This window comes from Sinohyriopsis cumingii, unplaced genomic scaffold, assembly GCF_028554795.1.
Source record: "Sinohyriopsis cumingii isolate HCF-2022 unplaced genomic scaffold, ASM2855479v2 utg000622l, whole genome shotgun sequence".
In the NCBI taxonomy this organism is placed as follows: domain Eukaryota; kingdom Metazoa; phylum Mollusca; class Bivalvia; order Unionida; family Unionidae; genus Sinohyriopsis; species Sinohyriopsis cumingii.
Window position 1 is genome coordinate 1819502 of NW_028315918.1, and position 23414 is coordinate 1842915.

The 23414-nt window shown below is 36.9% G+C and overlaps 1 protein-coding gene across 1 annotated transcript in view; it reads left to right on the forward strand.

The window, feature by feature from the left end:
* LOC149773656 (uncharacterized) overlaps window positions 1-23414 on the forward strand; it is a 208564-nt gene that overhangs the window by 175484 nt on the left and 9666 nt on the right. Inside the window, exons 51-59 of the mRNA XM_089946245.1 lie at window positions 2945-3027; window positions 3503-3605; window positions 7718-7806; window positions 9569-9715; window positions 9989-10142; window positions 10869-10989; window positions 13289-13400; window positions 15379-15480; window positions 20637-20801. Coding sequence (XP_089802371.1) covers window positions 2945-3027; window positions 3503-3605; window positions 7718-7806; window positions 9569-9715; window positions 9989-10142; window positions 10869-10989; window positions 13289-13400; window positions 15379-15480; window positions 20637-20801 — 1076 coding nt within the window. The remainder of the gene's footprint in view (window positions 1-2944; window positions 3028-3502; window positions 3606-7717; window positions 7807-9568; window positions 9716-9988; window positions 10143-10868; window positions 10990-13288; window positions 13401-15378; window positions 15481-20636; window positions 20802-23414) is intronic.

Consider the following 23414-nt stretch of genomic DNA (forward strand, 5'->3'; position numbering starts at 1 on the left):
AACTTTTTAAACCCAATCGGGTAGGAATTGGCAACCTCTTTGTCAGCGGAGCAGATTTCCCTAGACACAAGAACTTGGCTGATAGCGTGCCTTTTCTTGAATCTGTCTAGCCAGCCATTACTCGCCTTAAATTTGGAATCATCTCCATTGATATGGCGATCAAATTTCTCTGCTTGGGCTTTCAGAATTGGGCCAGAAATTGGAACACCTTCTGAGCGAGCTTGTACAAACCATTGGTACAAAGCTGAATCTAGGACATTGTCATTAGCTAACTTAACCCTTTTACGCTGTAAACCAGTTTCCTCTTCAAGAATGTTGGGTAGACTACACAGCTTTCCTTCATCTGTTTTCCACCCTCGCAAAGTGGACTCACTGATTCCTAGATCTCTGGCAAGCTGAGTTTGTTGTTTGCCCTTCTTTAGTTGATCTAGGGCATACAGTTTCTCTTTAGCAGAAAACGACTTGCGTTTTTGAACTTGCTTTTCCATAACAGTAAAATATTTTTTTATATAAGCAAACAACGTACACAGATAAAGCTCGATAACTAAGTAATGAAGGCCTGCAATGGTTACGAATCACTTTTTATATAAAACAAAATTAAGCTGAACGGATGTACAATTTCATACCCTTTTAATTTACAGATAATAAAGTGGATATTATTTACTTTCAACTGTTTGTTGTTTGATCACACCGCCAAGCACAGCATACATGTTGGCGGCTTTCGTCCTTTGATGTTTATTAAATTGTGCGACTCTTGTATCAACCACAGCTTTGTCTGCTGCTTGGCTGTGATTGCAGTTAAATAAGAAGCCCATGTCGGCTATTGTTTGAGCAACAACTGTATACAGAATTCATGGAAGACAATCACAAAGACGATTTACTGGCTTTACTCATGGATCCGTAATAAGTAACACTTCCGATAATGTTTACTTTGGCTTAACAATTCAAAAACCTAATGAAACCAGTTTTCTCTTCTATAGTAGAATACGGAGCTTCACCACAACCTGTTCAAATTGATAAATTTCAGAAGCCAAGCGTTGTACACACTATTTCTCGTACGTTATATATATCGTATTATTTTGGAATTCATACACGATCACTTCTCCAAAATCACTTAAAGAACCTGGATAAATTGTTAAGTTCCGATTGTTTATTATTAAAAGTCATACGCGAATTCTTCCACCAAATTATAATAAACGTTTTACACACTATTTCTCGTACGTTAAACAAATATTTTCACGGTCCGATAAAAATACACGTAAATGAATTTCAAATTTCAGGAACCATGCCACGATCATATTATTTTAAAAGTCACAACTAATCTCATGCCCAAAATGAAGTTAATTTCTTGTTTTGTTTTTTTTACTTTTCTCCAAATTTTTTTTCTCCATGTGTGAATGAATATACGAAATTTCGGGAGCCATGCTACGACCGCGTTATATCCGAATTCACGTTATGGCGGGGCGCGTTATAGCGGGGTTCCACTGTGTATATATATATATATATATATATATATATATATATATATATATATATATATATATATATATATAAATTATTATCACCTTGATTGAATTAAAATAATTCATGGGCATAACAATGGCAGATATCCAGATGTTTCTCCTATTAAATATGGAACAAAGCTGTATTTGTATTTGCCATTCATGATACAGCCTTACTGTGGTTCAAGTCCTACTTGGTCAACAGCACACAAATTGTATCTGCAAATGGAATACACTCCAGCCCAGTTGATTTATGTTGTGTTCCACAGGGGTCTGTTCTTGGACCTGTTCTCTTCATTCTGTACACTCAGTCGCTCTCAAGTGTCATAGATCATCATCTAGTGTCTCACCAATTGTACGCTGATGACACCCAAATATACAAATCTAGCCACCCAACTGAAGTTGATGCTACCATCCAAGGTGTAGAGAGGTGCATTTCTGATATGAAATCATGGATGACATGTAACAAGCTGCAGATGAATGATGATAAAACTGAGGCCATTCAGATCACAGGACAAAGACTTTCTTATTCACATCCTTTACCCCCAAGCAATAAATATCATCAACACCAACATTAAATTCACTCAGTACGAAACATAGGTGTTACTCTGGACAGTACTCTCACATTGCATCAACATGTCATGAACATTTGCAAGGCTGCATATCTTGAGCTGAGACGTATCAGCTCAATTCGCAAATATCTTTCAGTTGATGCCACTAAAACACTTGTGTGTTCATTAGCACTTTCAAGACTGGACTATTGTAACTCAATTATGTCTGGTTTATCTCAATATCTGCTCCAGAAACTTCAAAAAGTTCAAAACACAGCTACTCAGATCATACTTAGAGTACCACGATCAGAGCACACCTCCCTGCTGCTCTGTACCCTACACTGGCTATCCGTTCGATCCAGAATCAAGCACAAAATTTGTTCTCTGTGCTACATTTCACTGTCGGACTCTAGTCCAACATACCTATCTGACCTCACCCATGTGTACACACCTGCAAGATACTTACGCTCCTCTTCTGACAATCGTATACTCATTATTCCAAGTATGAAAACAAAGTCATATGGACAGCATTATTTTGCATACCAGTGCCCAGCAACGTGATATGAATTGCCCACTGAACTTAGACACAAAGACATGGTGATTACATTCAAGAGTGCTCTCAAAACTCACTTATTTCGACTGCAAGAAAAAATTTAAAGACCTAATGATGTTTCCTACCTTAAATATTCTCAGCATGTTTTTTAATGTTTTCTAATTTCATGGTGTTTGTTTTTGTAACCATATCATTATATATTTTTTTTATCTTATATGTGTTGTCTAATGTTGTAAAGCGCTTAGAGCTTCTAAATATTAGGCACTATACAAAGTTCTCATTATTATTGTTATTATTATAATGTTTTGATTTCTGTCCGGTATTCTTTTATGCTTCAGTTGGCACAAATTGTACAAGAGATCGACTTGGTGTAAAGACATACCCTAAACCTGAGGATCCTTGCCTGGTCTGTGAGTGTAAGGTAGGTGTACAGCAAATTTTCACTTCAAACATTTTTGTCATTTACAAAAAATATCCAGTTTTAAGACCATGCTTAAAAATAAACCCAGGGAAATGGGAAATGGATGTCTTTGATAATACTTACCTCCCAGGAAAAAATTGTGTCAAAAAAGATTCTTTTTGATATATATCAATAACACTAATTTTACTAAGAACTACATGAAAAATTTTATTTGTTTTTTTTATAACTTATTCAGTAGCCAAACATGAAAGACTATAGAAGGTCTAATCGGTTGCATGAGGTTTCATCCAGAGTAGAGGAAGCGTGAGAATATGGACAGAAACCATCAACCAACAATTACGTCTCAATTTGCATTGGGGATGGTTCCAGAACTAAAGAAATACAAAACTTGAGGTTTGACAATCATTCTGTAAGCATCCCAATAAACATTTTTACATCTAATGTTCAGAATTCTTTCTCCAATATGTACTTTCAGGATTCATTTTTGTGGGTATGTACAAAGGAGGATTGTCCAACTCTGCCCTGCCCCCCAGCATTGCAAAAACTGCCTCCAGGGAGCTGTTGTTCCTTGTGTCCAGGTAAACTTAAAAGCCAGAATAAAATTGTTTTGTTGGAAAATATTGCAGTTTATAGATTTTTAGGTCAAAGTATGTGATGAGGGTAAAAGTACTCATGTTATAAGTTTTGAGATTGATGCCTTTTTTAAAAATTTAACTTAACAATTCATTTCAAAACTTTTACAAATTTTTCTTGTTTGGTGGTCTGTAAAGTAAAGTAAAACTTGTAATTTCCATTCTTTATTGTGTGTGGAACTATGTACTAGATGTGTAAATATACATATAATAGAGGGCTACAAGGAGGATTGTTTCCATGCAGATATTTGCACCATCCTCTGTATATAAGCTTCTACTTATTCTTCTCCTTCTTCTTTTATGCTTATTTTCCTTATTTTCTTGGGGGAAAATATGGCACACTTGCAGAGATCATGAGTTTCTTGCAACACTGATTGCTAGTCACACAAACTGCATTTCTGTGGGATGTGTTCTGAATAGGATGTGCTTGACTATTTAATTATGTATTTTTTTATAATAGCATGTGTTTGATTGTATCTAATGCTGCTTATTTTTTAATTAATTTTACTGGTTGTTTTTGTGGCAGTTTATGGCGGAAAGTTTGCAGTTCAAGTTTGCATACAAGGCTTGATTCTTATCGACAGCAGGTTAAATTTGTTTTAGGTTTTGGGTATATACTTCTTTAAGATTGTATGTATGTGTGTGTGTGTGTATGTATGTATGTAATGTATGCGTGTGTGTGTATGTATGTATATGTGTGTGTGTGTATATATATATATATATATATATATATATATATATATATATATATATATATATATATATATATTTGTAACTCTTCAAGCATAATTGTGTCTGTGTGTCATTTTTGTTCATAACTTTAAATTGTAATGATGATCTTTAGTTAAGTTCATTGCCAGTGGGTATAAAATAAGTTCATTGCCAGTGGGTATATGGGTATAAAATAAGTTCATTGCCAGTGGGTATAAAATTCTGTTTTTGGACATTAAGAACATGGATTGCATAGAGTTTATAGATAGTTGTTAATGTAGTTGTTTATGACCATTAATAATAATATTAGTAATAAAACTGGTTTACAAGTTTGGGGTTTGTTTCCCACTGAACAGGTTGGTCAAGTGGGTTCTTAGAAAAATCAAGTTATTTTCCATTGGATGGGTGAGGTCATGAGGGTTCTTTTATAATGTGGGATATTTACAGATTGTCACATTAATAGTAGCAAAATGTGTTTCCACCTCTTACGCCTGTATCTTAAGTTGGAAGGGATGTACATTTTTTCATTCTTATTTCTTGTGTTCTTGTTGTGACATCAAGTCTGCAGAATGTATTTTATGTTGTGTTTAGATATTATTTGAGAGAAAATGTTCTTTAAATTATTCATTGGAACTATAATTTGCTCATTGGATTAAAATATTATTTTAGGACTGTTGTGAATTATTCAAAAAGTGTTGTACAATTCCATTTTGATACATCAGGACTTTTGAGGACTGAAATGTGTGGAACATTAGATTCTTTTGGACTTGAATGAATAGAATCTTTTTCAAAATTATTTTGGATTCGGTTAAAAATAATGTAAGTTCTTTTTACATTTTCATTTGATGGCTTTGATAGTTAAACTATTTGTGAAGTTTTACAAAACTTTTTGGGTTTGCTTCTTTCTGTTACTTAGTTTATGACCATAGAGCCAAAACAAACAATAGAGCACATCAGTATTGCTTGTGTATAAGAATATTTTGGCCTACTTTTGTTAGTTATTAATACAAATTTTAGTTAGTCTTGTTCCAATTTATAGTGAAAAGTGAGATTAAAGTTTTGTTATTTATTTTCATGTTCCCTTTAATGTTACCTTAATTCTAGCTGTTTTATTGTTTTCAGAGGACAAACTATTTTTATATGACTCACAATAAACGTGAAAGGGGATTTTGTATTAACTTCATCTTCCTACCATTCTGTCCATTTGTATGTCTGTCTCTCCATTCTTCCTTACTTTGCTTTTGCATTGCTTTAAGTAGATTTTACAGCCATTCTCACTTTAAGAGTTGTATATTTCAGTGTTGTTATAGGTTTTGGAGAAAACGAAACTGCCACCCTAAATAAGATCACCATGATGGGCATTTCATGATTCAGTGATTTATTTTACCTCTAGCATATGGTCAGTTGTTCATCTCAAAGTCATGTGGTTTTGTGTGTGGATCCATTATTCTAAGTACTGTATCATCACATCAAAAGTAAGTCATTATGACCTACTACAGCTCTGAGTAAGTTATGATTTCAGGCTTCTAAAGTAGTCTTACTGATATGGCCATGTACCTCTGTGTGGATACCATGTGGTATATATGATGCTATCATTCTCTGTGTGGATACCATGTGATAGGTATGACATAATCATTCCCTGTGTGGATACCATGTGGTATGTATGATAATATCATTCCCTGTGTGGATACCATGTGATAGGTATGACATAATCATTCCCTGTGTGGATACCATGTGGTATGTAGGATAATATCATTCCCTGTGTGGATACCATGTGGTATGTATGATAATATCATTCCCTGTGTGGATACTATGTGGTATGTATGATAATATCATTCCCTGTGTGGATACCATGTGGTGTGTATGATAATATCATTCCCTGTGTGGATACCATGTGGTATGTATGATAATATCATTCCCTGTGTTGATACCATGTGATAGGTATGACACAACCATTCCCTGTGTGGATACCATGTGGTATGTATAACACTATCATTCTCTGCGTGGATACCATGTGGTATGTATGATAATATCATTCCCTGTGTGGATACCATGTGATAAGTATGACATAATCATTCCCTGTGTGGATACCATGTGGTATGTATAATAATATCATTCCCTATGTGGATACCATGTGATAGGTATGACACAACCATTCCCTGTATGGATACCATGTGGTATGTATGACACTATCATTACCTGTGTGGATACCATGTGGTTTGTAGGACACTATCATTGCCTGTGTGGATACCTTGTGATAGGTATGACACTATCATTCCCTGTGTGGATACCATGTGGTATGTATAACACTATCATTCCCTGTGTGGATACCTTGTGATAGGTATGACACTATCATTCCCTGTGTGGATACCATGTGATAGGTATGACACAATCATTCCCTGTGTGGATACCATGTGGTATGTATGACACTATCATTACCTGTGTGGATACCTTGTGATAGGTATGACACAATCATTCCCTGTGTGGATACCATGTGATAGGTATGACACAATCATTCCCTGTGTGGATACCATGTGGTATGTATGACACTATCATTACCTGTGTGGATACCTTGTGATAGGTATGACACTATCATTCCCTGTGTGGATGCCATGTGATAGGTATGACACAATCATTCCCTGTGTGGATACCATTTGATAGGTATGATGCTATCATTCCCTGTGTGGATACCATGTGATAGGTATGACACTATCATTCCCTGTGTGGATACCATGTGATAGGTATGACACAATCATTCCCTGTGTGGATACCTTGTGATAGGTATGACACAATCATTCCCTGTGTGGATACCATGTGGTATGTATAACACTATCATTCCCTGTGTGGATACCTTGTGATAGGTATGACACTATCATTCCCTGTGTGGATACCATGTGGTATGTATAACACTATCATTCCCTGTGTGGATACCTTGTGATAGGTATGACACTATCAGTCCCTGTGTGGATACCATGTGGTATGTATGATACTATCATTACCTGTGTAGATATCTTGTGATATTATGACACAATCATTCCAGAAATATGTAATCATTATCACATATTATTTGTTTAGAATGAATGTGTTGTCTGTACAAGTACACACACACACATACACACATACATAAGTAACCTTTTAAATCTCAATTAGAGAGTGCTTTTTGGTCATTGCTACAATTAGTGGATGCTTTTTGTAAATTAACCTGAACTCTATGCTTTTAAATTGAACGAACCTGTGGAGATAGTAAAAATAGTAAAACCTTTAAGGCAACACATTTTGTTTATAATAGGTGAGACCCAGGCTGTGTCAAAAATAGCTTTCAAATCATTTTTTGTCTTTTTTGAAAGCTTGTTACGAAAGTGGAGTTGACAGGTACCATGAAGAAGGGGAGGAATGGACTGACTCAGCCAATCCATGTGTTACATGTCTGTGCAAAGTAAGTATCATTATACAGCCAACTTGTATGTCACATTCATGTAAACTTATTTGGTGAACCTTTGTGTCACATTCATGTGAACTGATTTGTTGAACCTTTGTGTCACATGTAAACTGACTGGGTGAACCTTTGTGTCACATTCATGTAAACTGAGTCACATGCATCTAAATCAATGTAAACACTAACAAGAAGGTAGACCACTGTATGCCTTCAAAATGAAATAAAAATATAAGTTTTTTAAATGAAAATTGAATAAATTGATCTGAATAGAGTACAATAACACATCTTCGTATATAAAAAAAAAATCTGAAAAAGTAATTCTTTCATCGACTGTATTTGATATATACTGGATAAAAATGTCGCATGTGTGCCAGGTCAAGGAACACTTTGACCCTGGTATTCTACTAACAACTACTGTGTGTAAAAGAATTATGAAAATTGCCACTGAATTTGCTATGTCAGATAAATTTCATACATACTGTCCCTCCCACATCTTAACTGTCGGAATCAATGTCTTACTTTGTATAACTGTTGGACCCCATCACATTAACCCTTTGGTCATTATTTGTGTGATTTGGACATTGACTGCTTACACCATGAAAGACACATTAAAAGCAATATTAAACTCTTAAATGTCCTCTATAGTGTTGCTGTACATTAAGTACCAATTAATCAATCAATCAGTGTACTTATACTGAATAAGCCACTATGCATGTGTACACATCTGTCCAGTGAAGTACTAGTCAATCAATCAGTCAGTGTACTTGTAATAAATCAGCCACTATGCATGTGTACACATCTGTCCAGTGAAGTACTAGTCAATCAGTCTGTCAGTGTACTTGTAATAAATCAGCCACTATGCATGTGTACACTTCTGTCCAGTGAAGTACTAGTCAATCAATCAATCAGTGTACTTATACTGAATAAGCCACTATGCATGTGTACACATCTGTCCAGTGAAGTACTAGTCAATCAATCAGTCAGTCTACTTATACTAAATAAGCCACTATGCATGTGTTCACATCGGTCTGTAATACCTTTAGGAGAAATAACAAAGTTGTGCCTCCGTGGCCGGGTATATGTGAGAAATAACAAAGTTACGTCTCCGTGGCTGGGCATATGTGAGAAATAACAAAGTTGTGCCTTCATGAGTTCTTGTGGAATTTAATCAGACGTGATGACTAAATGAATTAAGAGGAAGAAGACCTACAACACATACACATGAATTATATAAATGATTAAAAGTAAATTAATCTATCACACACATACAATTCACAAAATGATAAGGCATGGAATTATCATAAAACTATCACAATGTAATTACTAAAAACTTACCAGTGCCATTTAGTATTCTGTCATACAATAGTTATTTTCAATACCATTTACAAATTACTGAGTAACTTATTGCACTCAGAAATATTGAAATTGACTCCTGTAGAGTCATTGGACGAGTGAACAGTGGAACAGGGAACTTGTTAATGTAATCGGTGGTTGCATGTTAGGCACATGCAATGCAAGCAACTCGCATACAATTCACTCACCATACATACAACAGAAAAACATGTATATGGACATTGGACATCACTGTATTGAATATGTAACACTAAAATACTAAATGAACACAAATAATAACAATAACAAACAGTGCTTTACAAGCTCATTGGGAATAAATCAGACTGCTGCAAGTTCTGTGTCAAATGCTTTTACAAAATGTCTTGTCACATGCCATAGTATATACTTATGTAATTTACTTTCTCTCCAGAATGGCATCATTCATTGTACTCTAATGGAGTGTCCTCCCCTTGAATGTAGTATTGGGGAGCATAAGGTGCAGACTGCAGGGAAGTGCTGTGACAGTTGTGAAACAATCTTAGATGTAAAGTGCCTGTATCAAGGAGTATTCCGTCAGGTAATAGTATTTTCATCCTCGTAAATTGTGGCTTTATGTTTCCTTCTTTGTTTGGACTCCATAAAGAAGTATCTTTGTGGCCTGATTTTGTTTGATGGAGTCTTTTAAGAATGCCTCATACAGTTTCAGTACTCAGCAGTTGAAAAGAATTCAAAGAAACTTGGAAATGACATGTCATTGATATCTACAATCTTTATTTTGCTAGCAGAGTTCAAATCCTCTCAAGGGACTCTTGGATGATAATAGCAAAATTTCTGTGTTTTTTTTTTCTAGCCTGGTGATTCCTGGCTAGTTGATGAATGCACCACATGTGAGTGTATGGGTGGTTCTGTGAAATGCTTCACAAGGAGATGTCCAAACCAGGTCTGTGGTCCAAATGATGTTCCATCTGTCCTCCCTGGCAAATGCTGTCCTGCATGTGTGGCCAGTAAGTACTGCAGTATTTTAACAAATTTCACAGGCACGATATTGGAGAAGAAAAAAAAGATTTTTGTCTCACCTGCTATGATGGATAGGAAGGCACAAGGGCCACTTTTATGACACTATTACTTGCAATATTGTCAGTTTTGAAGTTTCTTCATTTTTTGATATTGTGATGACTGAACCACAAAATTATGAAGATCCATCAAGCAGTGGCAAATTACCACCTTGGCTGAAGTTCAGTTTAGTTATCACTTTGGGATACACTATACATTCATATGTCTGTCTGTCCACCACCTGTTAAGGTCAGTGTTAATATTTTTTTTATAGATTATGCTCATTGTCCAAGCTTTATGCAGTCCATGTACTTTCTGGTTGAATTAAAGCCAGACTGAACAGAAAGCAAGTCAACCCATGTTTTGCAATTTTGTCATAATAAACCACAAAATTGATGTAAACAAAAAGAAATTTGCAATATGTATTTTACTCAGCAATGAGATATTAAGTTTGTAAGATGATTCCTCACCTGGACAAATTAAAATATGATCTTGAATTAAAACAAAGTGATTCTGTTTCTTAGTTGATCAAAACTTAATCAAAACTTAATTAATGGAAATTAGAAAAAAGGGAACCTGGATTTTCACTGAAATTTTACTTCCTTAATTGGAAGCATGTAAGTATTTTGAAACCGAGTCACGATGCCAGAGTTTATTGCCCTTCTTATCATTTGAAGAACCAGCGACATGTCTGGTGTATGGAGACCCTCACTACAGGACATTTGATGGGTCCACAATCCATTTCCAGGGCACCTGCCGTTACATAATGGCCACTGACTGTGACAGCCAGGACTTTGTGTAAGTAGATTTGTTGAACAACATCATGCATATTGTTTGAAATTCATTTAGAGTTGCACAGTGAGATAAATAAATCATTTCAGTTAAATTATTCTCAGTTCTATGATAGATTAGAGCTAGTTTGAGTTTCCACTGCTAGCTGATTCATTCTGGTCCATGTTATGTACTGCTCTGGTGGCCTAGTGGTTAAAGCTTCTGCCTCAGAAGCGGAAGGTCGCAGGTTCAAACCCTGGCCGAGCCAAAGCAAAGACTTATAAAAAATGGTACTAAGAGCTGCCTAACTAGGTGCTCAGCATTAAGAGGTTAGTGTTAGGATTGGATAGTGTTAGGTCACGATAATGTGACTGTGGGGGACATCATGCTACATGTCAGCGGCATGATGCCCCAGTACTAAACATCGCTATAAACTGCCACAATGCAGACATCGTAGCAATATGACTGAATTTTTTTTAAAGCTAGGTTAAAAATCCTAATCACTCACTCACTCCATGTTATATATGTATAGCTGCACCACAGTTCTTAACTTCCGAGAAATAAATTGCATTTAACATGTCATTGGTCTGACAGTACTGTATTTACTTACTTGTAAGTCAAATCCAACTGCAAGAATGCACAGTCTCAAATCTGCTGTTGTATAATATGCCAGCTGATATGGCACTTTCCAGTTTCTTAGGACTAATGAATTGAACGAACAACATAGACTCTGAACTATTGGTGCATTATGTGATAGAAGTTCAGGGTCTATGTTGTTTGCAATTGCACTCAACTTATTAATGAGTTGATGCAATACTTAACAAGTCAGAAGGATTTTTAAAAAAAATGTTTATAATTATCATCTTGTTATTGAAGTATTATTTTTCTTTATTATTGTTACACTTTGCTTGTAATGCAGAGGTAGATCTTGATGACAGAGGAGAGAAGGGGCCCTGAGTGGCCGAGTGGTCTAAAGCGCTTTCCGTTACGGATCACTGCCATCTCACCTCTGTCTGCGTGGGTTCGAGTCTAGGATTCGGCCAATGTGGGTATGTGAGAAAGCTTGCCAGTAGCTTCTTGTGGGTCTGTGGTTCTTCCCGGGGTCTTCCCGGGTTCTTCCTCCACCATTAATACTGGCCGCCATGCATAGCCTATCATGTGCTGAAAAATGGCGTTAAACCCAACAACAACAACAAGGACAGAGGAGAGACAGTTGTGTCACTTATAGTGTAGAGGCACAACATGGTGACAAAGTTTTATCTTCCTATATTACTGATACAACACTTAGAGTGTAGAGGTACATCATAGCTATTTTTGTATATTACTGTCGCCACACTTATAATGTAGGGTACAGCATGATGACAGAGTTATTGTCCTTTACATGTATTACTATCACACTGCACTTGTAATTGTAATGTAGATGCAAAACATGATGACAGAGTATTTTATATTACTGTGACCTCACTTATAGTGCAGGGGTACAGCATGGTGACAGTGCTATTTTCCTGTATTACTGTCACACTGCACTTGTAGTGTAGAGGTGCAACATGATGACAGAGTGTTATTTTCCTATATGACATCACAGCATTTATAGTGTAGGGGTACAACATGATGACAGAATGTTATTTTCTTATATTGCTGTCACACTGCACTTGTAGTGTAGTGCTACAACTTGATAACAGAGGAGAAAGGGTTGTGTCACTTATAGTGCAGAGGTACAACATGTTGACATTATTTTCCTATATTACTTTCACACTGCACTAATTCTTGTAGTGTACAACATGATGACAGAGAATTGTATTGTCCTATATTACTGTCACACTGCACTAATTCTTGTAGTGTACAACATGATGACAAAGAATTTTATTGTCCTTTATTACTGTCACACTGCACTTGTAGTCTACAACATGACAGAGAATTTTATTGTCCTATATTACTTTCACATTGTACTTGTAGTGTACAACATGATGACATAATTTTATTGTCCTATATTAGTCACACTGCACTTGTAGTGTACAACATGATGACAGAGAATTGTATTGTCCTATATTACTGTCACACTGCACTTGTAGTGTAGAGGTACAACATGATGACAACATTATTTTCCTATATTACTGTCACACTGCACTTGTAGTGTACAACATGATGACAGAAAATTGTATTGTCCTATATTGCTATCACACTGCACTTGTAGTGTAGAGGTACAACATGATGACAGAGAATTTTATTGTCCTATATTGCTATCACACTGCACTTGTAGTGTAGAAGTACATCATGATGACAGAGAATTGTATTGTCCTATATTACTATCACACTGCACTTGTAGTGTAGAGGTACAACATGATGACAGAGGAGAGAGGGGTGTGTCCTGGGCTCAGAACTTTACCATCCGGTCAGCTGGGATTAAAGTAGACCTGCTACAGAAAAACAGAGTGCTGGTAAGTGTATGTCCCAAATTAACACCTTCTTTTGGATATGGTTTGCAGTATCTTGAAATGACATACAAGTATTTTAATACAATTTAAAAGAAATAAAACAACTTATAATAAGCAGCTTAAAGAAAAGTGGAAAATGTAACAGAATAAAACTCTACTACCAGACTGTTTTAGAAAGGACATCCGTCCACAGAAGAATAAAACAAAATTGAATCCTTCATATGCATTGGTGTATAGGATAGAAAATTCACCTGAAGGCCAGAATTTCATGTCAGGCATGAGGGTTTGCTGAAATGCAAAATTCTGATCCTGAGGCTGCAGTTTCCTAGACTACACATGTTTAATGATTAATTTTCTCACATTCTTGAACGAAAAATGAAGGTCAAAGTCAATATTGTAAGTATTAACACATCTTTCAAACAATAAAAGATTCATCAAAATTTCTTACCATGATCAAATAGTGATTTTAATTCTTCTCGTTGTTCAAAGCATTTGCACATGTGTATTGGATGGACCAGACTGGCACCATGATACCAAAGAGCGAAACAGTCAAGAAATACAGACTATTTTTTATTCCTGTAATGCAACTCTTCCCTGTTATAAAACTGTACTTGGGGGTCCTTAAATTGCCAGCTGTGTTTTATATGGTTGGGGTTAGCAGTGGAATAATGCCAGTCAAAATGTATGGTAATCATTTTAGCCTATGTCAGTTTCAGTTGTTTCACTTCATGATATTGGCACATTTTTTTAAATCAATAATAATATTTTAGAAAGTAAATAAATATGTAATACTAAATTTCAACCTGTAATATGATACATTTCATGCATCACATCATGCAAGTCAAATTAAAACACACCTTTATTAAATATACATGACAATCCTCATTTCCAATATACAGTTGCATAATTTTCAACTGATTTACATTGATAAAAAGTCTCAGTCAATTGCCCCCCCCCCAATCCTTTGACTAAGTTTTTGTTGCACGTGAAGCCAACACATTCTGACATTAAGAACATGAATTTTTTTTTTTTGTGAGAGCTCAAATCTCATAATTTCAAATTTTACAATTAATCAACATTCTAAACAAAAATACAATAAGTAATATCAGATTATATTTGTCAGTTAAATATATGGTCTACAGTGCATAGCAAGAGTTATATGTGCTTATTAGAGGCTAAATGATATCACACCATCTGCGTCATGCATATAGCAGTCCTAAAATATTAACAAAAATAACCAACTTACATGTATATATGCTATCAGTTTAAAATCCAGTGATGTACAGAATAACATTTGTTCACAGAAAGTAGCTTGGATAGTGCTTGCAGCCCATCACTCTGAGTTAGAATCAGTTATGATTGGATTGTGATGTATTTCTTGTTACATCACTGGGAAAGATTGAACCAGTTATGATGTAATTTGTGGAGTTTTGTTCTGGGATGATCATGATGACATAGGAGATTTTGCAATGGAATAATATGTAGAGGGTGGAAATCCTGTGGTAGACAGACAAGTGCTGGTAGATCCTCTTTGTTGGAAACACTGGAAAGAATGGAGCTAATTGCAGATTTCTGTTTCTCATTGATTGTTCTGTAATTGTTCAGAGACTTTATAATCTTGTAGGTAGTAACATACACATAAGGCGTGTTGGTGACTTGGTAATCGGTAATGCCATTTTATATCTGTTCCTTAATTATTAGCTTATTAACAGCCATAATTTGTTTTACATACAATAATACTTCCTTTGACCGACATAAAAATATGACAAAAATTAGTTCCCCAGAGAGGTCCAAGGTCACTTTTGAAGTAGGATGGGGAGTAAGAACATGTGTATTACACCCAGAAAATCTCAATACAGTCTAAAAAGGAATATTAGCAAAACTTTTCCTATTATTTAACAGCCCTTTATATTCAGGTTTGGCCCCTAACATACCCTTATAGACATCGATTTGTACAAGTTGTTAGTGTTTGTGATTCCAGGTAAATGGTCGAGAGGTGGAACTGCCATTCCTCCAGGAGCCAGATCTTGCAATAGAGCAAAGTGCTGATACAGTCCTTCTTAACACAAAAGTGGGACTAAAGGTAAATTCACTTCCAAATAATAGGTTCTTCTTCAAATACATTACCTGACCGTAATACCTTAGGAGAATTACCACTACCTGGCAAATCCAGCCCACCCAGATTAAAACATTTTAGCTCAAAAGTTAAAGTTATCTGCCCACCTAGGTGGCAGTTGGATAGGGTGATCTTCCCTTGATCATCATTTACTACTTCTCGTGCTGATTAGCACGCTCTCTACAGTCAGAGAGGACTCACAAAATACAAGAAGTTTTCTACCTTAAAACAAGATGGAGGATCATCATCTTCGAAGGGAAGTATATACCATGTATAAATTTCCAACGTTTCTGTTCCTTCTATCACCAACAACAAAGTTTCTGACTTTTCAGTGTTATTACTTTGCTATCTTCATACACTTAGGTACCCTCGGCACATAACTGCATGATTATGTCCCCTCACTTTGCTATAACCATATGAATAAGCGCAGGTCAGGTGTGTAATATGGAAAACCCATTGCTGTAGAATTTCCACTACATCCAGTTGCATACAGGTAAGTTTTCATGATAGTATTTTAGCATCCACTTCATAGTTATATACCTGATGCTCTACTGATTTTACCTAATAATAGAACATCCTTTGTCCTTTCCTAAAGTTAACATTGTCTCACAGTGGATACTTCATAAGTGTCAGTAATAATGTTTCAGTGCTGCACTACACCTGTATGTATTGTATGCTCTATGTTGTCTTACAGATTTAGACCATGGGCAAGACAAGACTGAGAGTCAATCAACATGACACTGTGTAGCTTTCTCTGTTTATCATTCTTTGAATACTTTTCAGAATTGCATATTATGGACAGAAGTCAATGGGTGACAATTCTTTGGGTACTAAGGGGAAGGTGAAGAAGCAGACATTAATGTATGAAGACAACCACCTTGTACCCAAAGATTAGAAGAAATCATGTCATTTACTAGGAAGCAGGATAGAGAACAACAGGAACCTCAGTTACCATCTTGCATATCATAATTAAAGAATGGCTATGTGGATCAATCAATATTAAATACCCTGTTCCAACCTCAAGAACTGGACAATGTCCTGTCAGACAAGAGGGCCCTGTTCCTTCCTTACCGGACTCAGTCATATAACTCAGATCACAATGGGTTATGACCACAATTGATCATACACTATCAGCCACCATGACTTGCACAGTGCCACCAGGCACTGCCTGTGTACGATGTCCATTTTAGTGCCTCAGTACCTAAGAATCCAGTTCATGAACCTAGGTATACAGCAGTCTAACCTGCATAGTGCTGCTAGGTACTTCCTGCATATTGTCCAGTTCATACAGATACTCTCATGGATCAATTTGACCTGCATTGTACCTCTTGACACTTCAGCATATGATGTCCAGTTCATGCAGATACTCTCATGGATCAGTTTGACCTGCATTGTACCTCTTGACACTTCAGCATATGATGTCCAGTTCATACAGATACTCTCATGGATCAATTTGACCTGCATTGTACCTCTTGACACTTCAGCATATGATGTCCATTTCATACAGATATTCTCATGGATCAATTTGACCTGCATTGTACCTCTTGACACTTCAGCATATGATGTCCAGTTCATACAGATACTCTCATGGATCAGTTTGACCTGCATTGTACCTCTTGACACTTCAGCATATGATGTCCATTTCATACAGATATTCTCATGGATCAATTTGACCTGCATTGTACCTCTTGACACTTCAGCATATGATGTCCATTTCATACAGATATTCTCATGGATCAATTTGACCTGCATTGTACCTCTTGACACTTCAGCATATGATGTCCATTTCATACAGATACTCTCATGGATCAATTTGACCTGCATTGTACCTCTTGACACTTCAGCATATGATGTCCAGTTCATACAGATACTTTCATGGATCAATTTGACCTGCATTGTACCTCATGACACTTCAGCATATGATGTCCAGTTCATACAGATACTCTCATGGATCAATTTGACCTGCATTGTACCTCTTGACACTTCAGCATATGATGTCCAGTTCATACAGATACTCTCATGGATCAATTTGACCTGCATTGTACCTCTTGACACTTCAGCATATGATGTCCAGTTCATACAGATACTCTCATGGATCAGTTTAACCTGCATTGTACCTCTTGACACTTCGGCATATGATGTCCAACTTGTTGCCTGTTTCCAAGAGATGTCTCTTCACTCATCCCCAAGTTTTGCCACCCAAAGGGAGCCGCTACTTAGAAAGTATTGGTAACTAATATCATGCTGCAAGTGTAGTGAGCCACCATCCTCAACACTTCTCTCCAACTGCTTCATAGGTAGCACAGGAGACGTTGGCTTCACTACCTTAATTCAGATGTGACAAAAACTTATTCTTAAGACCCCTCATCATTATTAGATCTTATTATGATATATGAAGACATGAACTGAAGAAGTTGAGTTAAGTCCTCCTCATTCCTGGTAGAGTTACTGACAGTTTTGGCTGCTTACATCACCAGTTACTTGTCTCATGCATCTATGGATGCTTTTCATCACAGATGCCTTCCTTTGTATTGTAGTCAGCAGTTCTACAAGCCCCATACACTAGTGTTCTATTTGGATACCTGTCAGGTGATTTGCAATATCATAACCATAGGATCAATGTTGGATCTGGTATATATGATGATCTTTCAATAGGCAGAACACAGCTTACCTTCTTCCACCCTGAATCTTTCTGGACATGCATGGGAGCCGTCCTATAGAATGGCCCACTTCTTAAACATAAAAGCCCAGCATGGTATGGCCATTTCCATATCAGCAACTATGATCTTACAACTGGTGGAATGCTCTCGACCTCAATGCTTGCAATCTTAATCCATTCTTTAATGATCAGGTTGATGGAATTTATGAGCAAGCCACCAAGGATGCCTTCTTTCCATCCCTCATAGTCTCAACTACAATGGAAAGGTTTGCAAAACAATCAACACAATATTGCAGGGATGTCCATCGAGCACAGTCCACTGGGAAGCAGTCCTACTGAATTTACAGTTGTCAAAAACCAGTTCTTCTGAACTAAGTAAAATAAAAAAGAGATAAAGGGAGGGGAATCATTTTTGCCAGCATTTTTCTCCATGTCATTCTCAGATAACATGATTTTCATAACCCCTCCCTTATCACAGATCCTGGTTGGGGAAGACTTCAGTCTTTCACTGATGAATGGGAAAGATTGCCATGACAACATATGGACACAAAAAAGTGGCTTTCCAGGAACTTGGTGTCATGTTCAGCCAACCTCCTCCTTTGGAGTTCCTTCAGCTACAAACATCACAATCTGTTGGTTGAAATGCATTGCGAACCAAGAAATGCCAAAGCCGATTTAAGTCAAAGTAAGTTTCTTTAAAAAAATGAATAAAAATGTGCTAATATTTATTAAAGCGATTAGATAGCTTCATTTCGTTAAAGACACTTATCATTCCTTTAACTGATTTTCAGCATTCCCTGACTTTCATTACATTCCAGCCAGCTGAAATATATGTCAGTGGAACTTGAGTCTAATTGCTTATGTCAGAAGTGTCAGAATTTGAATCCATTTGGGAAAAGATATCAGACTAAGTATATTCTGACTAAAAGCAACTTAATTTGTGGAAAAGTGTCAATGCCAAGTGTGTGAGACATTCCTGAAAATTTGGCCTCTCATTCCCGTATCAGTCAACTGGGGAACATGGTACACAATGTTATTTATATAGGCAGAAAACAACATCAGTATCAGGTTATACGTCTTACATTGCAGGACTTGGTTTAAAATACAGTACTGTTTTTGTTTGCTTTGATGTAAGCAACCCTACAGCCCATTTTACACTGCTGTGTTAATTGTGCTAATACTATCGAGTGAAAGGCAATTACACATCAATGTAATGGTATAGCAACCAGACAAAATTCCCTCTTAACCTAGGCCATTTTTTTTTTTAATGATTAACTGGCCTGGGTTGCTTTCAGAAAACTAAAGACAAATAAGCAGAGGGGATGCTGAAACAACCATCTTGCAAGTGTGTGGAAAATTGTGCTTTTGTCCACCCAGAATACAAAAGTAAAATAGATCGATGATGACCTTAGTTGATCTATATTCAGAATTATAGCCTTTATGAGAAAGCTAAAAATATATTCATGTACCGAAAGAACGGATCGTATGTATGCAGGAGAAGGGTTGTGTTGATGAAATGCTGCTGCAGTGGATTAAAGAGTTTTATCTCAAGTACACAGTTTTATATTTTTTTAAATAAAATTTGTGTCGGAGTGCATTTTTCGACATGTAATTTTTGAATGATTTAAAAGGTGTCCCACAACTTACAACTTGAAAAAACAATGTGTCCCAGAACATACAGTGCACAGAAAATTTAAAATTAATTTATGGTGTCCCAACATGTACGGTAAATACCTCAATATGTTTGATTGCTTATGCTGCTTAAAAAATGTAAATCTGAACACATGGATGAATGAATATGAAACAGCTATGTACATCTGACTGAAATATCATCTAGAAGAATGCGATTTGGTGAAAACATTGAATAAAGCAAAATCTGCATGAAATATTGTTGGGAATAAACAAGGATTTAAGTGATGCTAAGCATTATTTGCACTGTGTAAGTACTCTACTTCATAGTACAGCCTGGACTCCTGGGTAAACTGGAACTGGCCCATGACTTATAAAGTCTTAATTTCATGTTGGAGAAATCAGAAAATATGCACATGCAAAATAATAACAAAAATAATCATATTAGTTTATAACAGCTTAGTAAGTGTTGGGACACCAAAAATACATTTTTTCCCCACATGCATGTAGAGTTTGGGACATGAAAGAAAATAATTTTTTTTACGTGTTCCAACATTTACAGCCATGGTAGTCAACAAAAATACTAAACAATTTTCAAGTTTAGACTTTGGCCATGGATAAGCTGGCCCTGCTTCTTCCAGGTTTAATGAGATCTGTGATCATACCGACAGGTATTATAAGGAGGGGTCACCATGATAATAGGAAAATGCAAGTCATTCAGAGTCTCACCTATTTATCCAATTCATTTAGTATGGACATTATAAATTTTTTAAAAATCTTTTTACATACAAATGATGGAAATTGCAGCAGTTGTAAGTGTCCTTCTTTTCTGCAGTTCCTGTGGAATGGTGACAGCTATGCAGAGGTTAGTGTTCCTGGTACCTACAAGCGGAAGATGTGTGGATTATGTGGAAACTTTAATGGTTTCCCACAGGATGACCTGAGAACTAGGATGGGACAAATTACAAATTCACCTGCTTTGTTTGGTAACAGCTGGAAGGTAAGAATATTAGTAATAGGCAGATGTGACATTTGCTATTCTCTAGTCAGTGTTGGTCTATTTGGTGGTTAGGTCTTAGGCACGCCTTATGGCAGTCATGGGTCATGGTAGTATGGTGAGAGGGCTAGAAGGGTGAGCACCATACCAGTTAGAGAGATGATTGACTATGGGATACTGAGATGCTTTCACCTTCAGCATATGATAAGTGGCTTAGAAAGTGGACATATCAGAGTATCAGTCAGAAAGGTATATAGAACAGGCATAAATGGGGTAAGAAAATTATGGGGCATGCCTTTGGCTAAAGCTGGCCGGAAGAAATTGACTACCCCATTTGGTAGGCCCATACCACAGACCACCCCATTTGGTAGGCTGATACCAAAGACCACCACACTTTTATCCTGATAGAGAACCATGGCCACCCCATTTGGTAGGCCCATACCACAGACCACCCCATTTGATAGGCCCACACCACAGATCACCCCATTCGGTAGGCCCATACCACAGACCACTCTATTTGGTAGGCACATACCACAGAACACCTAATTTGGTAGGCCCATACCACAGACCACACCATTCAGCAGGCCAATACCACAGACCACCCAATTCAGTAGGCCCATACCACAGACCACCACACTTTTATCCTGATAGGGAGCCATGGCCACCCCATTTCGGTAGGGTCATACCACAGACCACCACACTTTCATCCTGATAGGGAGCTATGACCACCCCACTTGGTAGGTCCATACCACAGAAAACCACAGTTTCATCCATATAGGGAACCAGCAAGACTCAAGAAGTTTTAACCTTGAAAGGGACTCGGGTAGCCACAGAGAGAACATAGTATGGTAGAATAGGATGAGAGTATTAGATGTTTTAAGAGCATGGTTTCAGGAACTTCAGTTTTTTTTGTATTTCTTGAGCACCAAAAGAAGCATAACAAGTGTCAAACAATAATGAAGGCTTGGGTCTTGTTAAGCATGAACACTTGCGGATATAACCAACACACCAATTAGAGGGTGGGTGGGTCATACACTTGCAGATATAACCAACACACCAATTAGAGGGGGGTGGGTCATATCTGTCGTCATGTCTAGCCTAAAATGCATACTCATTGGATAGATATCACTATCTGGGAACAGTCCTCTAGCGATGACAACATCACCTTTGATTGTGACAACTAACCTGAAGGAAAGATTGAGAACAGCTTAGAAGCAATCAAAATATTTGAGACTATGTTTCTAGTAGTCTAGTAGTTTTTTTTCTAATTTATCTGGTGTGTCTTGGAGTTTCAGACCTCATCAGATATGGCTGGACTGAAGACCCTTACATATTATGATAAAAATATTTCATACCACTTTCCCAAGTTAAACTGCACACAATTTACTTAAGAACCATACATGCAGAGAGTACTCAGAGTATTTACCCATATGGTTAATGATACTGTAGAAGGCTTCTATGGGCAGTAGATGCATCTCATCAGAATTGATTGAGCCAAACCAAACCAAACTGGATACTTAGATGCCTTGAGTAGGGGACCTTGATTGAGCCAAGCCATGCCAAACTGGATACTTAAATGACTTGAGTGTGATGTTGATTGAACCAAAGCAAACCAATCTAGATACTTAGATGCATTGAGTAGGGGGCCTTGATTGAGCCAAGCCAAGCCATGCCATGCCAAACCAAGCCAAACTGGGTACTTAGATGCCTTGAGTAGGGGGCCTTGATTGAACCAAGCCAAGCCATGCCATGCCAAACCAAGCCAAACTGGATACTTAGATGCCTTGAGTAGGGGGCCTTGATTGAACCAAACCAAACCAAACTGGATACTTAAATGACTTCAGTAGGGGGCCTTGATTGAGCCAAGCCAAGTCAAACTGGATACTTAGATGCCTTGAGTAGGGCCATGATTGAGCCAAGCCAAACCAAACTGGATACTTAGATGACTTGAATAAGGGGCCTTGGACCAGATTTGGTTCAAGTGACTGTTGCTATATCAAACTGCAGTAGAGCCTTTTTTTAATCGTTAGGAAACATTTTTGAACTTTTCTAAGCCAATTTGTGTTGAACTGCAAATACTTAATTGAATTGGGAGTCTACATCTGTCAGCAAAATGACATCAGAGTAAGTATAGTTGCCAGATATTCTAGATATTCTTGGAGACTGGCCTCCAGTTTCCTCAGTAAAGCATGTGGAACAGAGCTGTGGGACATTGTCTTGGAGGGTAGCAAGACAATGTCTTAAAACCAACTGGGTAGATGTCTTACACGTAGATGCCTTTTTTTGAAAGACCACTGTTCCTTACAATAGTTGTATAGTGGATACAATTTTAAAGATCAAGACCACAGTATTGTTCCTTGTGACAATGTTATAGAGAATATATTTTTCAAAATCTATGCCACTCTGTTGCTCCTTATGATAGTGTTATAGAGAATATATTTTTCAAAATCTATGCCACTCAGTTGTTCCTTATGATAGTCAGTGTTATAGAGAATATATTTTTAAAAAATCTATGCCACTGTTTTTCCTTATGATAGTCAGTGTTATAGAGAATATATTTTTCAAAATCTATGCCACTCTGTTGTTCCTTATGATAGTCAGTGTTGTAGAGAATAC